Source organism: Macaca fascicularis, chromosome 2 (genome assembly GCF_037993035.2).
Source record: "Macaca fascicularis isolate 582-1 chromosome 2, T2T-MFA8v1.1".
NCBI lineage: Eukaryota > Metazoa > Chordata > Mammalia > Primates > Cercopithecidae > Macaca > Macaca fascicularis.
Genome location: NC_088376.1, coordinates 78,860,293 through 78,877,938, shown reverse-complemented (window position 1 = coordinate 78,877,938; position 17,646 = coordinate 78,860,293). Strand labels below are relative to the sequence as shown.

General features: G+C 35.5%; 1 protein-coding gene across 1 annotated transcript in view; it reads left to right on the top strand.

Moving 5' to 3' along the window:
* WDR49 (WD repeat domain 49) overlaps window positions 1-17,415 on the top strand; it is a 187,867-nt gene extending 170,452 nt beyond the window's left edge. Inside the window, 1 exon segment of the mRNA XM_045386671.2 lies at window positions 17,108-17,415. Coding sequence (XP_045242606.2) covers window positions 17,108-17,226 — 119 coding nt within the window. The 3' untranslated portion in view covers window positions 17,227-17,415.
* Window positions 17,416-17,646: the final 231 nt, after the last annotated feature.

Below are 17,646 nucleotides of genomic sequence, written 5' to 3'. Positions count from 1 at the left end.
TTTTGTGTGTGTGTGTGTGTGTGTGTGTGTGTGTGTGTGTGTGTGTGTGTATTTATGCTACTTGGGGTTCATAGAAAGTTATCGAATGCATCTTTCTTCAATTTTGAATAATTCTCAGCCATTATCTTTATCCAAATTATGTTTTATTCTATTCCTGCTCTCTTCTGTGATGGAATAGCAATTACACATATGCTAGACTGTTTAATTATATCACAAATGTTTTTGATGCTCCTTTAATAAATGGAATTAAAAAATGGAATAAATAAAATGGAAAAACATTTTATTTTTTTAGGTAGGCTTCAGTTTGTATATTTTATATTGACCAGTCTGCTTTTAAACCCATCTAATCAGTTCCCAGTTTCAGATTATACATTTATGTATATCTGAAATTATATATATACACACATATTTATATACTTTCAGTTTTAGAATGCCACTTGAATCTCTTTTATACAGATTATAGTTCTCAGTTAAATTTTTTTCATCCATTTTGTTCATCTTTTCTCTCTGTTTTTGAAACATGTTTATAATGGTAATTTTTAAAGTCCTGGTTGACTAACTCCAATATCTGGATAATCCTTGGGTTGCTTCTAATACATGTTTTTTTCCTCTTGGTTTTTAGTCTCATTTCTCCTGCTTCTCTACAAGTCCTGTAATTTTTTATTATATGACAGAAAATGTAAAAGATCTATAGACACCAAAATTAATATTTTCTCTCAGCAATCCGTTCACTCTTTCCTTAATTCAGAAGAGAGAATAAGACGCTGATGACCTTAATCTAATTAGGACTTGAGCCGGGTCAGTGCTGAGGTACAGGTTTAGTTAGGCTTAGTCCACTTCTGATTTCAAATGTGTGTTTTAGGTTTCTCCTTTTAGTGGGGTATTGTCTCCCACGTAATGCAAAACTGCAGAAAACATTACTCTGCATTTCCAGTCCAATCCACAGTCTCCCACACCACCCCAGGGCTCAGAGAATGTCCTATGGGAAAGAAGGACCAAACTCTGACATTTCTCTAGATTCCAATACATCACACCAACCCACATAGCCATCAAAACACTTCCAAATTTACTTTCCCATGATAGAGTCTCTCAGTCGAATGCAGGTCTGTTTCTTAGCAATGCCCAAACATAATAAATCCTCAGAAAGAAGAAAATACTTGCAATTTTAGCTCATCTAGGAAGGGCCCTACCATCTCTGGAATTACTTATTTTGGTCATCATTGCTTCCACAGCCTTCTGATGGCTTTAAACATATCATTTGTAATTTATCTTTTTTTTTTTTTTCCTATCTGGTGCAGTGAGAAAGATAACCAGCAACTACCTATTAAATCCTATCCAGAAACAAAATTCCTGTTGAAATGTTTAAAACAAAGTGTCATGACCAGATCTGCATTTTAGAGAAGCGTTCTGAAAACTGTGGTAGATACATTAGTCTAATGGGGCTAGACTGAAGGCAGCAATATTATAGTAATGAGAACTTGTGTGCAGTCAGCTCTCTGCTTTTGAGTCATCACTTCGCCTTCTACTATTCGTTTATATCTGAATAAATTATTCACCCTAGTAAGTCTCAGTTTATTTTTCATCTGTAAAATTGGGATAATGATGCCTGCCTCTTGGAGTTATGTGGGTTGATTATAGCGCGATAGCTAGCACACTAACCATTCACTAGATGATATCTATTATGATTTTGAAGATGAGGAAAACCTAGAAAGGAAATAACTAGCTTGAGAGACATTAAGGAGGTTGAATTTAAAGGATTATGTACCCAATAAGAGATGTATGTCGATCAGTCTTCTAGTTTGGGTAACTATGTTGAAGTAAAAAGACTATCACTGAGAGAGGAAATACAGAAGAGGATGATATAGAGTTAGAAAATGACATTAGTTTCTAAGATATGTTGCGATGGAGGTGACTATGGGACACTTACTAAAGAAAGCTGACACTTTTCCAAGAAACTAGCCATCATAGAAAGGAAAAAGAAGTGATAACTGAAAAGAAACTATAGTTGATAGGCCTGTTTTAGAATTAAGTTCAATATTTTTCTTCTGATTTTAGATTTGATGCATGTGTATTATAGAAAATTGACTAGTAAGAAGTAAGCAGAACTCTAAGGAATATAGGAATAGGAAAATGAAAGAGCAGCCACTACTTCCCAGGCCTGAGATATATTGACCGAGGAAGAGTCCCACCCATCCCAGGGCTGCCTCACTGAATGGCAAACCCACAGAGATGCTGTATGTGGAACTTACCAGAAATCTACCACCAGGGTTTCAGGAGAAACTATCCATAGGAAGGTGCTGTTTCTCAGAACTTACTGCAAACCCATTAAGAGGGTACAGGGGAGGCTGTTCACACGGAAGAGTCACACAGTTGGCCTCTTGCTTGTCAAGGATATTATGGAAAACCATTCATGGAGTGGTACCAGATAGGTGGCATATTGCTGACAGGGGAAACTGCTAGCTCTGGGTTCTGGAGAAGCCTTACCTGCGTTGCCGGAGTCAGGTGCTGGAAAAGCTACTGCAAGAGCTTGGTACTGGAGAAGTCATCCTATAAGAGCCTAGTGCTGGAGAAACAGCAGGGCAGGATTCTTGGGAGAGGAGCACAGAGAAACTGGAACTTGGAAGACAAATCCATTTCTCCTCCAGTGTCTCTCCATTGCCCCTTAGCCAACAACATGCCAGCTAGCAAAGGAGACATTGTAGGCTTGAGTCTGTCATCACAGAGCAGGCATCAAAAAGTTTGGGCAATACATTTGGGCATATTCTCATCTTATCTGCCCCTTCATGCTTGTTCTCCACTCCTGGTCCTTCTACATCATGTTAGGACCTTTAAAATTACAGTTTTATCCCCAGTAAGTTATAAGGTGTAACGGTTGTCTTTGGGGGTGGGGGTGGGAATTGCAATTTATAAAGAGAATAAACCATGGAAATGATAAAGGTATAAAGACAAAATTTTAATTGTAAGACTGGTTTCAAAACAAAGTTCTACTACTTGCTAGTTTTGTAAACTTAAGCAATTCAAGTAAACACTGTGTGCCTTAGTTTCCTCAACTGAAGGTAGGCTTCATCTTAGTTATCATCATAATGTTTCTGTGAACATTAAATGATGTAACCCATGTGAAGCCCTTAGCACAGTGCCTGATACCTAGTAAGACTTGGATACATTTTATTTACTGGTAATGTCCTGTATTATTATTCAACTAAATAGTTCTACAGTGTAGGAATTACTATTCCCCACATTTTTTATATGAAGAATTGTGGCATAAAGAATTCAAATAACTGACCTAAGTTCACATAGATAGTAAGGCTAGAGCCTAGATGGGGATGCTAAAAAACTGACTCAGGTGTTTATGCTATTAATATTTCTAAATGCAGCCTCCCCTGTTCAAATAGTATTCAAATCAAATTCCCTAGTTGCTTATTCTTGCTCTTATTTCTAAAACCAGCCATTTTACTGTATTACCTCTTTTTATTATTTTCATTTAAAATTGTTCATCTTTTCAGAAGGATAATGCTGAATTAAAAAATTGTTATTATAAAACAACACTTCAAAAAACCTCAATTACCAATATATTTCTCCTGCACACTATCATTACGGAATCTACCTTATGTATTTGTACTGCATTTTACCCACCTTGCTGCAATCTCCATAATTACCTCATGCATAAATTATTTGGCAATTGTACAATGAGAGGCATTTTGCCAGTCTCACTTTCAATGTCCTAAACTATCACTTTGGAACTTGGGACGGTTTTCAAACACTTTAAAATCCCCAGGTGATGTTTTAGCCATACCTGCTGGGTTTTTTATGTCCTTTGGTATTCTCTTTCTTTCCCTTTCAACTTGAAACATCTTTCTTCGCACTTTCCTTTTAGCTTTCAAGTTGTTCCCAGTTGGTTCTTAAACAGCTTGAAACCCCTCTTTGATATGCCTTATTTAAAATCCTGGAAGCTACTTAGAACTGGCTCTGGGTCAGGTTTTGCCAGTAAATTCCCCAGGACCCATTCACATTGTATCTGTAAAATCTTTAAAACTTGAAACAGTGTGGAGAAAATGCTCTATTAGTGATACTTCAGGTGAATTGTTTTGTTGTAGCTGTTGTTGTTCTGTGAAAGACAAAGTGTATGAAACAAAGAGATGGTTTTATTCAGCCTACTGCAGTACGGAGAAAGTTCATTAAACAGGAACATCTCAAAGACAAGAAAGGAGGTCTGAGCTTTTGTAGAGATAGGTAGATGAGAAAGTCATCTATGTTTCTTATAGGACTCATGAGGAAGGAAAGAGAGGGTCTTAGAATATACGAGAGGAGAGGAGTCCTTTGTGGTTAGCTGTTTCTAGAACATGAAAGGGTAGAGAGATTTCTTAAATGTCTTCACTTTCCAGGAGCACTGGACTGAGGTAAAGTTCAGCATTGTCAGTCTCATCCACCTTTTGTTTAAGAAAAATGAGTATCACTCATTGCTGAACAACCTAGAAGTGATCCTAAAGCTCCTGGGTGGGGCAAAGCAGAGTCTCAGAAATAGTCTCTCAGGGGTTCTTGTTGGTGTTGCTCCTACAAAACCACTTGAATTTATATTGCCAGGTGGAGGCAAAGGTCAGCTGTTTTGAAATCCTGAAGATCCTGGGAGAAAGGGATAGCTGCAAGGCAACCGAAAGTCTGTATACGGATCTGGGATGTCAGGTTTTAGTTCTTGGTAATGTCCTTAGGTGGGAGGGAGAAAAACTGAAAATATTAGTTTGGAAAGTAGTAGTTAAATGTGGAAAAAAAACATATAAGATTGAAAAGTTTGGAGAGTTGACAATTTGTGCAAGGTAGCAGACTCCAGTCCAATTTGAAGTAAATCCCAAAAGTGGTGTTTCCAAGGAGAAGAGGAAATCAAATCTCTAGTAGATAAGAAAAGTTTGCATATCCATCAGAGACTTGCAACTTGAAAAGAGGGACAAAAATAATTCAAAAACAGTGAACTCAACCAGAATCTAACAACCCAGAAGGGTGTGCTGGAGATAATACATAGGGTTTCATTGGAACACACAATGTTTCACATTACCCCTTAAACTACAGGTGAAAAATATACACATAAGCTTTTAGTAAAATCTAGTTTAATGTATCTTTCTTTTAGAATATTGTTTAAACTCTAGCACCAGTAAAGAAAAATAATCTTTGATATTATATAAAAGTTCTTACTTGAACAAACAATTAAAATGCAGGAAGAAAGCATTCATAGATATATACATTGACGATATGATAAACGAGAGATTGCTACACATGGCTTACCTCAGAACCTTTTAGATAGTGAACATCTAGAATGAACAGAAAACTCAGGGGCATTTTAAAAGTAGAAATCCTTCCTATTGCTCTACATTTTTGTTTACATAATACTAAATTATCTCAAAATTCACAAATACAATACACACATACCAAAAGTTGGGGTCTATAAAACAGAAGTCATTAATATGTGAACAACATATTTAAAAGGTTCAACAGGTCCCAAGCAACCATTATTCGAGAGTCATATGAAAACTATTGAAGTATTTTGATTAATCATCACCACTCTTTCTCACCAACCAGTTGCTTTGTTGCCTGGTTGTTACTGGATGGTGGCTGAAATAAAAGGACATTTGACAATACTGACCTAGAGCTTAGATTTAGAAATCAGAACCTTGACATCAAGATGCGGGCAGTGGATAGCAGCATGGGCATCACCTGGGAGCTCCTTAGAAATGCAGCATCTCAGGACCTACCCCAGATCTGTTGCATGAGAATTTGTATTTTAACGAGATCCCCAGGTGATTCTTATGCACATAAAAGTTTGATAAATAAGGATGATTTGTCTAGAAGACACAAAATAGGACACAGAATAGGAGGAAGAACGTGAATTAGGAAGGAGTTTTCAGAATGCCGTACACTCATAGACAGGTAGTCATTGCATACTACATTACATAGCTGCCAAGTCCCTTGTTGCCAGGGTATCTTTGTGAGTTTTGCCGCTGTTGTTCAGCTGATATAGTTAGTTGCCAATTAGCAGGCAAGGGAAAGACCAGAAGATAATATATAAACCAATTCTTCTGTGTTGAGATCCTTGAATCATTTTATTATAGAGAAAATGTTTTGGATACTTTCCTGACCACCACATCTTCCCTTTTCATCACTGTGAAAACAGCTTTTGGCTATCATTATAACAAACCTCGTCAGGCAACCAAGTATAAAGAGAAGTGATGAGTATATAAATGTCATATTTTCCCAGGAAGGGAATAGTGAATGTAAGTGGTTACTGATAACACTAGATGTTAATTTTTAAGAACTTGGTTGTGGTTACATGGATGTATATGTATATATATGATGTGGAGAATCACCCTTTTATCAATATTATAGGGTCCCCAGGTCTCTGGAATGCAGGGATTCCAAAGGGTGAGGAGTGAGCCAAAGCCTTTGCATGCCTGAAAGTTCCTTCATTCATGTGCTCATATATTTAACAAATGTACTTTTTGAATCCCTTTCCATGAACCAGATACAATGCTGGGTACTAGAGATATATGGTATACAAAGGCAAACAAAGTCTACTGCTGCTGAATTTATTGTCTAGGAATAGAGATAGGTAATAAGTAAGTAAATAAATAAAGATGATAAGTTTGGAGAGTGATATTGATAAGAGCTAAGAAGAAAATAAAACAAGATAATATAATAAGGTGACATTAGGAAGAACATCAGTGGAGGTCTCTCTAATATTTAAGCTAAATCCTAAGATAGAAAGTTCTGCAAAGATGTTGGGCCAGAATGTCCCAAGCACAGGAAACAAGTATGAAGCCACTGAGAACAAAATTGACATGTTCCAGGGACAGAAAAGCGGTCACTGTTGCTAGAATGGAGTGAGGAGACAGGTATCAGATGAGATTAGAGGGCGATCAGGGGTCTTGTCATGTGGGACCATGTTGCCTGGGAAAAAAAATTTGATTTAAGTATAAAGGGAAGCCTTCAGAAGATTTAAAGAGGAATGTGACCTGATGAATCTAGACACAGTGTCTGTTGCTCACTATTCTAAGCAAACTACTGTTCAGGATTCTAAATAAGTTATATGGCCTGGGAGGCAAGAAGTTGGAGGCTTGAGGTTCCTAAGCTTGTGATCATATGGGAACTTGAGGGTGCTTTAAGATAAGCTGTATATTTATTTATTTATTTATTTATTACTTTTTTAAAATGTCAGCTTTTATTTTAGATACAGGGAACACACATGCAGGTCTGGTACATAGGTATATTGCACCCAGGTAATGAGCATAGTACACAATAGGTAGTTTTTCAAACCATGCCCCTTACTCCATCCCTGTCCTAGTAGTCCATAGTGACTATTTTTATCATATTTATGCCCATTTGTGCTCAATGTTTAACTCTTACTTATAAGTGAGAACATGAGGTATTTGGCTTTCTGTTCCTGCATTAATTTGCTTAAGATTATATCTTCCAGCTTCATCAGTATTGCTGCAAAAGACATGATTTCATCTTTTTTATGCTTGCATAGTATTCCATGGTGTGTGTGTGTGTGTGTGTGTGTATGTATCTGTGTGTGTGTATCTCGCATTTTCTTTATCCAATCCACCATTGATGAGTACCTAAGTTGATGACACGTCTTTGCTATTGTGAATAGCATGGTGATAACACATGAGTGCATGTGTGTTTTTGGTATAATGATCTATTTTCCTTTTGGTGTATTTCCAGTAGTGAGATTTCTGGGTCAAGTGGTAGCTCTGTTTTAAGTTATTTTAGAAATCTCCAAACAGCTTTCTGCAGTGGCCGAACTAATTTACATTCCTACCAATGGTGTATAAGCCTTCCCTTTTCTCCACAGCCTTGAAAGAATCTGTTGTTTTTTGACTTCATAATAGCCATTTTGACTGGTGTGAGAAGGTATTTTATTGTGGTTTTGATTTGCATTTCTCTGATAATTAGTGCTGATGAATATTTTTCCTATGTTTTTTGGCCACTTGTGTGTCTTCTTTTGAGAAGTGTCCATTCATGTCCTTTGCCCATTTTTTGATAGTGTTGTTTTATGCTTGTTGATCTAAGTTTTTCTTTTAATAGAAATTGGACGTTGAATCTTTGTCAGATGAATAGTTTGTGAATATTTTCTCCCATTCTGTATGTTGTCTGTTTACTCTGCTGATGGTTTCTTTTGCTGTGAAGAAGCTTTTTTATTTATTTAGGTTCCACTTATCAACTTTTGTTCTTGCTACCATTGCTTTTTGGAGCTTAGCCAAAAATTCTTTGCTGAGACTGATGTCAATAAGGGTATATCCTAGATTTTCTTCCAGAAATTTTCTAGTTTTGGGTCTTATATTTAAATCTTTAATTCATCCTTAGTTAATTTTTGTATATGTGTTGAAAGGTAAGGGTCCAGTTTCAATTGTCTGCATATGGTTAGCCAGTTATCTCAGCACCATTTATTGAACAGAGAGTCCTTTTTCCATTGGTTGTTTCTGTAGGCCTTGTTGAAGATCAGATGGTTGTAGGTAGGCAGCGTTATTTTTGAGTTATTTTATTCTTTTCCATTAGTCTATGTGTTTGTTTTTGTGTCAGTAGCATGCTGTTTTGGTTACTGTGGCCTTATAGTATAGTTTGAAGTCAGGTAATGTGATGCCTCTAGCTTTGTTCTTTTTGCTTATGATTCCTTCAGCTATTTGGGCTCTTTATTTTTGGTCCAATTTGAATTGTAGAATAGTTTTTTTCCAATTCTTAAATGAATGACATTTATTGTTTTGTGAGGAAGCATGTGGTTGATCTTAGAATATGTTCTATGTGCAGATGAGAAGAATATATATTCTGTTGATTGTTCGGTGGGGTGTTCTGTAGGTGTCAATTAGGTCCAACTGATAAAGTGTAGAGTTTAAGCCTAGAGTTTCTTTGTTAGTTTTCTGCCTTGATGACCTGTTTAATGTTGTCAGTGGAGTGGTGAAGTCTCTCAGTATTATTGTGTGGTTGTCTAAGTTTTTTCATAGGCCAAGAACATGTTTTATGAATCTAGATGTTCCAATGCTGGGTATGTGTATATTTAGGATAGTTAAATCTTCTTGTTGGATTATATGCATATGCCCTTCTTAATTTTTATTTGTTTAAAATCTGTTTTATCTGGCTTAAGAATAGGGACTCCTGCTCTTTTTTGTTTTCTGTTTCAATGGGAGAAGTTTGTCTGTTTCTTTACCGTGAGCCTGTAGGCATTTTTACATGTGAGATGGGTCTCTTGAAAATAGCAGATGATTGGGTCTTGTTTTTGTAACCAGCATGCCACACTATGTCTTTTAAGTTAGGTTTATAGCCCATTTACATTCAGGGTTAGTATTTGTATGTGAGATTTTGATCCTGTCATTATGTTCTTAGCTGGTTGTTATGTAGACTTGATCGTATAGTTGCTTTATAGTGAACTGTGGGCTATGCACATAAGTGTGTTTTTGTGGTAGCAGGTGCTGTTCTTTTGGTTCTGTATTTAAGATGCCCTTAAGAGACTCTTGTAATTATGGCTGATCCCATTGAGATAAATTCCCTCAACATTTGCTTGTCTGAGAAAGATTTTATTTCCCTTTTACTTATGAAGCTTAGTATGGAGGGATATGAAATTATTGCATGGAATCTTTTTTCTTTAAGTATGTTGAAAATAGGTCTCCAATCCCTTTTGGCTTGTGAGGTTTCTTCTGAGAAGTCTACTGCTAGCCTGATGTGGTCTTTCTGTATGTGACTTGACTAACTGCCTTTAAGATATTTTTTTTCTTTTGCATTGACTTTGGTGAATCTGCTAACTATGTGCCTTGGGGATGGCCCTCTTGTATAGTATCTTGCCAGGATTCTTTGTATTTCTTGTATTTGTGTGTCAACCACTCTAGCAACATTGGGGAAATATTTGTGGACTATATCCTCAAATATATTTTCCAAGTTGCTTATTCTGTCTCCTCTTAGGATTATCAGTGCGTCCTAGATTTGGTCTCTTTACATAATCTCATAGTTTTCAGAGGTTTAGTTCATTTTTTATAAATTCTATTTTTGTCTGACTGAGTTGATTTGAAGAACCAGTCTTTGAGTGCTGAAGTTTTTCCTCAGCCTGGTCTATTCAGCTGTTAAAACTTCCAGTTGTATTATAAAATCCTTGTAGTAAATTTTTAAGTTCTAGAAGTTCAGTTTGGTTCTTTCTTAAAATAGCTATTTAATATTTCAGCTCTTGGATCATTTTACTGGATTCCTTGGGTTCCTTACATTGGGTTTCAGCTGTGTCCTAAATCTTGTTGTGCTTCCTTGCCATCCAGATGCTGAATTCTATGTCTAAGTTGTGTATTCAAGTAGACATAAATTTTCTTGTTTTCTCAACTTTTATTTTTATTTATTTGTTTTTATTTTTATTTTACTTTGAGTTCTAGGATACATGTGTAGAGCGTGAAGGTTTTTTACATAGGTATCCATGTGCCATGGTGGTTTGCTGCACCTATCAACCTATCATCTAGGTTTTAAGCCCCACATGCATTAGGTATTTATCCTAATGCTATCCCTCCCCTTGGCCCCCATCACCCGACAGACCCCGGTGTGTGATGTTCTCCCTGTGTCCATGTGTTCTCATCGTTCAACTCCCACTTATGAGTGAGAACATGTGGTGTTTGGTTTTCTGTTCCTGTGTTAGTTTGCTGAGAATGATGGCCTCCAGCTTCATCCATGTTCCTGCTAAGAACATGAACTCATTCTTTTTTATGGCTGCATAGCTTTCCATGGTGTATATGTGCTGCATTTTCTTTATCCAGTCTATTATTGATGGGCATTTTGGTTGGTTCCAAGTCTTTGCTATTGTGAACAGTGCTGCAATAAACATACGTGTGCATGTGTCTTTATGGTAGAATGATTTATAATTCTTTATATACCCAGTAATGGGATTGTTGGGTCAAATGGTATTTCTGGTTCATATTTTTTTTTTTTTTACAAGTGGTATTCAACCATCTCCAGACACAAACCACAGGAAATTTGACAAATCAGCCTGTTTGCTATAATAAGAACACATCACTTTTTTGTTGTTGTTGTTGTTGCCATCATCCTGTGATAGTGTACTTCATGGAAAGTGTATCAGTCAGAGGGGAAACAGGGAAGTAAAATCAGCAGGACTCCATATTGAGATTTATTACAAGAAGTTGACTTACGGGTTTGTTGGGTTGGCTGAGCAAGTTCAAAATATGTAGCACTAAGTCAAGAAGGAAGGATCATGGGCAGGCTGGGCACAGGCAGAAACGTTCATTGGTAGAATTTCTTCACTCTTTTAGGGAACCTCCAGTCTTCTTTTAAGGCCTTTTATCTGTTTAAGTCTGGCTTGCCAGATTATCCAGGATAATCTCCCTTATCTAAAGTTCGTTGATCAGGGACTTGAACTACATTTGCAAAATCCCTTCAAAGCAACACTTATATTAATATTTGACTTCATAGCTGTGAACTTTACCCTACGCAACTTAATACATCAAGAAAGTCATCACAGTAAGGTTAAAAACATTTAAAAAATTATTGTAAGCAAGTTCAATAAATGATTATTTCTTACATGTATTATGATCTACTACATACTCAACACATCATCATAAAAAATCATTATGCCATTAACCTAGCAGATGTTACTGCGAATAGTGAGAGGAATTGATTACCATTATGCATTTAAAAGATGTTAAGTTAATGACATCATTTTTGCCACATACAGATTTACAAATGAAGCTAATGAAGGTTAAGTTTTCTGGGCTTCATCTACAAAGACCCTTTGAGTATTAGAAATTGCTAGGAGTTTGAGAGTGTTCTAGGTGAAGAGCAGAAGCAAGGTTACAAGCAACAATCATTTCCAGGTAAGCATTTCAGGTATCTTTTTAAAAAGAGATCTCAGGAGAAAAGGACCTAACTCTAAAAATTACTAGAAATTTGTTGAAATTTATTTTATCCTAAAAAGCCACTTTTATAAATAAATTTATATTTGTAATTTTATATTCTTTTTTTCTAAAGAGAGCTCCCAAAATTGTAACTTTCAGGCCCAAGAAACAGGGACCCACCCCTGCATATGTACTTTTTATAATCCGTTTGTTAACTAAAAAGAAAAAAAAATTAAAAATGAACCATCCAAGTGAGTTTGTCTCTTTCAATATCTTACAAAGACTTATCAGTTATTGGGTTAATGGTCTTGAAACCCAGTCAATTACAATGAAAATTTGTCATCTAGTTGAGAGACAAATCTCAGTAAAACAGAATTTATTTCAGAAGTAACATTCTGGCTTTTACAGTATATCTCAGAAGGGCTGAAAGGCGTCAGAATTGCTTGTGCTTCTAAAGTGCTAATCTGCAGTCATATGGGACAGGACCAGCTGCTGATGTACAGATATCCACATTATCTCATATCACTGGTATTAGGCAAATAGAAAGTGTTGTCTTTCATTTTATCTCTGCTTAATGCTAGTTCCAGATTTATTCATTTTCATCTTATTGCTTAAAAAAAATATTCACAGAATTCAAATATTAGAACATACAAAAAATTATTCATTGAGAAGTTTCCCTCCCTCCTATGATGATGTTCTGTATTGTTCCCACTGTCATCTATTTCTTGCAGCCGCTATTACAAGTTTCTGTGTAAACTTTTAGGGTTTCTGTATGTATTTATGATTTTGAACATGATCCCTGCTTTCTTTGGCAAGTATGTCAGTCAAGGGTGAAACTTCTTTCATTTGTCTAATATATTTTTTCCATTCTTTTATTAATAAATTCCTGAATCATTTTATTTCAGATGTGTTGTTTCGCTTTTAATCCATTTTTTAAAAATCATTTTGTTAAAAAAGTTGGGAAATAGAGTATCTGTGTATTTATATATTAAACACTTTGTTTCTCAGACTGTTTTATGCTATTTATATATTTTTAAATTTTTCACTGCATCTGTAGCTTTTTATTTGTTTATGTTTGTGTGTATATTTATTCTAGTGGTTAACTTTATAATCATAGGAATTATGTGATTCCTCTAGTTCTTCATTTCTCTTAGACACTGTTAGATCTATGCTCAGTGATGATAGAATAAACTTGTTTTCTCATTCTCCTGCCTCCCTTCTACCACACAATTTCATTCCATAACATGATTTTCTTTATGCTTACTTTTATTTTGTTAAATTTGCCTATGCTATTAGTTGATTTTTCAGTTTTCAATGTTATTCTTTGTCTCTGATTTATCATAAACAAGATTTCTTTCTCCTTTATCCTCATAATTTTTGTCAATTGTATCATTCATACATTGTCAGGCACATGGACTTTACCTTCTATTTTTGTCATCCTTAACTCCACATTGTTTTAATTTTACTTCTACACTTAAATATATTCAGTGATCACCACCAAGTTATTTTTTTCAAAAATTTCTCAGTCATTTCTCAGTTTAGCTTTTTTTTTTTTTTCTTTTTTCTTTTTTTTAAGATAGAGTCTCCTTCTGTCGCCCAGACTGGAGTGCAGTGGCACAATCTTGGCTCACTGCAACATCTGCCTCACGGGTTCACACCATTATCCTGCCTCAGCCTCCCAAGTAGCTGGGACCACAGGTGCCTGCCACCACGCCCGGCTAGTTTTTTTGTTTTTGTTTTTTTTTGTATTTGTTAGAGACCGGGTTTTACTGTGTTAGCCAGGATGGTCTCCATCTCCTGACCTCTTGATCCACCTGCCTCAGCCTCCCAAAGTGCTGGGATTACAGGCGTGAGTCACCGTGCCCGGACTCAGTTTAGCTTTTTGAAATTTCCTCAAAGAGGACTCTGCGGAACAATGATCCCTAAATTTCTTACATATTGACACCATTGATAGTTTTTGGATTTGAAGGACAGCTTGAATGTATGTAATATTCTTAGCTCACATATTCTTTCCCTGATTATCTTGTAGGCAATGCTCTACTCTTTTCTGGTGTTGGTCATTCCTATAAAATATCTAAAGCAAGATACTTTCCTCCTTTTTAGGTCACTTGATTATTTTGTATAGTTGCCAGAGGATTTCCTCTTTATCTTTAAAGTCTAATAACATTACTGGGATATGACTTGGTTTTGAGTATTCTAAGTCAATTATTCCTAGTGCACAATGTGTCCTTTCGACATATGTCAGATTGACTTTTATTTGAAGAAACCTTTATTAAATGATGCCTTTAAATATTTGTTATATTTTGGTTTTCTTTCTTAAGTACTGATACGGTTTGGCTGTGTTCCCATTCGAATCTCAATTTGAATTGTATCTCCCAGAATTCCCACGTGCTGTAGGAGGGACCTCGGGGGGGGGGGGGTAATTGAATCATGGGGGCCAGTCTTTCTCGTGCTATTCTCATGATAGTGAATAACTTTGATGAGATCTGATGGGTTTATCAAAGGTTTCCACTTTTGTTTCTTCCTCATTTCTGTCTTGTTGCTGCCATATAAGAAGTGCTTTTTGCCTTCTGCCATGATTCTGAGACCTCCCCAGCCACGTGAAACTGTAAGTCCAATTAAAGCTTTTTTTGTTCCCATTTTCGGGTACGTCTTTATCAGCAGTGTGAAGGCGAACTAATATAATACCTACTCTAATTATATGTTTGTAGATCTATTTATTTGTGTGTCTTCAACATTTATTATTTTTCTAGTTCATTCTTTTTATAATTTTCCTTTTATTATATATTTTTTCTCATTTCTATACTCTAGGTTTCCTATTGTGTTCCAGGAACTCTGTTTTCCCTGGTGATTTTTTGCCTCTATTTCTGAGTTTTGCTACCTCATATTTAATCATTTCCTCCTGTGTCTTCATCTCTTCCCTGAGTTTTTTCACTTCTGCTCTGTGATCTTCCTTCATGGAGGCAACTGCTGTTTTTTAATTTTTAAAATTTAATTTTGTCAAAATGCTTGGTAACAATGTTTGTGCAAGATTTTTCTGGTGGTAACTCATGTATTGATTAGTTTTGCTGCTCTTTTTTCAATTTGATTGGTTTTAGTTTTTCCTTATATAAGTTTGTGTTCATGCTGTGTTAGTTTTAAAAGTTTCCTCTTTTAATTAATTAGCTTTAATGAGGTGGATTTTTTTTTTTTAACTTGAAATACGTGGTAAATCCTTGAGTAAGAGGCTGGGATGTGAGAACAGGGTATCCTTCAGGTTTTACATCCCATGGGGACAGAGTGCTTTAGCGAAAAATGACTCATGTGTGTGATACAGGTAGCCCTACCTCATCTATTTCACCGATCCAAACAAGGTCCCAGAGAGCTTCTGCTTCCAGCTACCTTCACCTCTTTTTAGCATCCATGTATATAAGGAATAAAGCATTTGTATTTCCTGGTGAGCCTGTCACTCACAGTGACTATCTTTTTCCCAGCACATGCTAAGATGCTGCTGCTGGCCTTCTTATACTCTCTATACTTTTCACTTTTTCTTGAGCAACTTTTGTCCTGTCTCAGCTGTTCTGCTTCTTTATATTTTGTGAGCTGCAGATTACATCTGTCTTTGAGTTTTGTTAAAGTACAATTTATTTGCAAAGTTATTATCTCTCATTTTCTTGGTTGCTTTTATATGATTTCCATGAGAAGAAGAGGGAAGATCTTGACTTCTGTAGCCAAGGTCTACATATACTTCCTATATACAGTATAGTGTATACTGGAAGGGGAAAGTTTTTGTTTTATTTTGTGTTTAATCCAAATATATAAAGATGCCACTATACTGTAAAGTCATTCGATGTTTGCTTTTTAAACTTCATATTTTTTGGTTAGTGTTTAAAAAGTTCCTAGGTCCAGCTCCAACTTTATTCCACTTTACTTTCTTTCACATATTTTATGCTTCTTTTAAATTGTACTGAATTATTTAGAGTTATTCCAATAGTAGTTATTATTTTTCCATTCTGTTTGTTTGTTTGTTTATTTATTTATTTTTGAGACAGAGTCTCGCTCTATTGCTCAGGCTGGAGTGTGATAGTGTGATCTCGGCTCACCGCAACCTCTGCCACTGGGGTTCAAGCGATTCTCCTACCTCAGTCTCCCAAGTAGCTGGGATTACAGCCACCTGACACCATGCCTGGCTAATTGTATTTTTAGTAGAGATGGGGTTTCACTAAGTTGGCCAGACGGGGCTTGAACTCCCAACCTCAGGCGATTCACCTGCCTTGGCCTCCCAAAGTGCTGGGATTACAGGCATGAGCCACCATGCCCGGCCTATTTTTCCATTCTTTATTCACCATTTTTTCTCTAGTTGACACTTCCTATCCAACCCTTGCCAATTCTTCCCCACCTCCATGTTTCTTATTATCAATTAAAATCCTATCTGGAATTCAAGACCTACCTCAAATAAGTACCTAATTCTTAAAGCTTTTAAAAAAATCTTTATATATTGTTATAATATCTCTTACATATTTATACAGAATTTGCATTGCTTATATTCTCTTGGAATGATATCTTATTGTATATGATATTTTGGTTATTTGGTTACTGCTTCTAGTTTCCACCAATTGGAAGAAAGGTCATGACTTAGTCGTATTTGTGCCTCATTTATGTCTGAGCATAGAACATTGTGTATAATAGACATTCAATAAGCATTTGTTTAAATAATAAAATTATGCAAAATGCCAAAATTATTTTCTAGAATGCATGGCGCAGTTTCTTCCTACTTCTCACTGATGCACAATATAACCACTTATGGAAATAATTTGGTTCTTTTTTTTCCTAAAACTGCAACCCCTATGGATGTGATTGTAGATGCACTTCTTTATTCATGCAGACAGTAAAACTGTGTTTTGATTATTTTAATTGTCTTATTTCAATAAAGAATAATTTTTTCTTGGCTCTTTATGTCTTGATAGCTGTTAAGTAGATTAAAAAACAAAAACGGAAAACACAAACTTCTATAATCCTCTACCCTTAGAATGGTGGATTTCTATTAAGATATATGCATTAAAAGAACAAACTCTACTAAAATTTAACTTTTAGATGTAAATTGAAACAGAATAGCAGAAGCTTAGAGAAAATTTCCCCAAATACACTCTGTGTTTTACAAAGAGTTTTAGAAAAAGCAAAATTTGAGAATCTTCTTCCCACTATTTCATTTAAATAGGTCTCTTAACAAATATAATTTACTTTTAATTTTCCTCATCATTTTATAGCTTTGAAAGCTGTATTTGATGAGAAAAACCTGTTTCCCAAGGAAATTCTGGATCATGAACGAAAAGCCAAGCAATTATGCCAAGAAAAAAGTTGTGAAGTGAAGAAAAATAAGAAGTAATTATAATAGGAAAAACTTCATCGTCACGTAAAGTACATATATAAAATGCAGAAAAAGCATCAAGAATTCTGCCTTTTATTTTATATTTGAACTTCAGGAAGTTTTGTCTTCATGGGATAATTTAGTACTGCTCTTATCCATCATCTTTCAATTTCTCTGTATTCCTAATAAAATAAATATTGAACTAAAGTTGGAGCATCATCTTGGTATTTATTCTCAAGAATTTTTATATAAAAAATTTACGATTCCAGAACAAAGTTCTAACCAGTTGCCCTTCTGGTTGTTCCTATAGACAAATATTTTTGATCAATTTTCATTGTAAAACCTGCATTGAAATATATGAAAAGTACTGATACAGTAAATATCTACAAATGTGAATAAGAAAACTGTTTCCACTTTTTTACACTTTCTAGTGCTTTT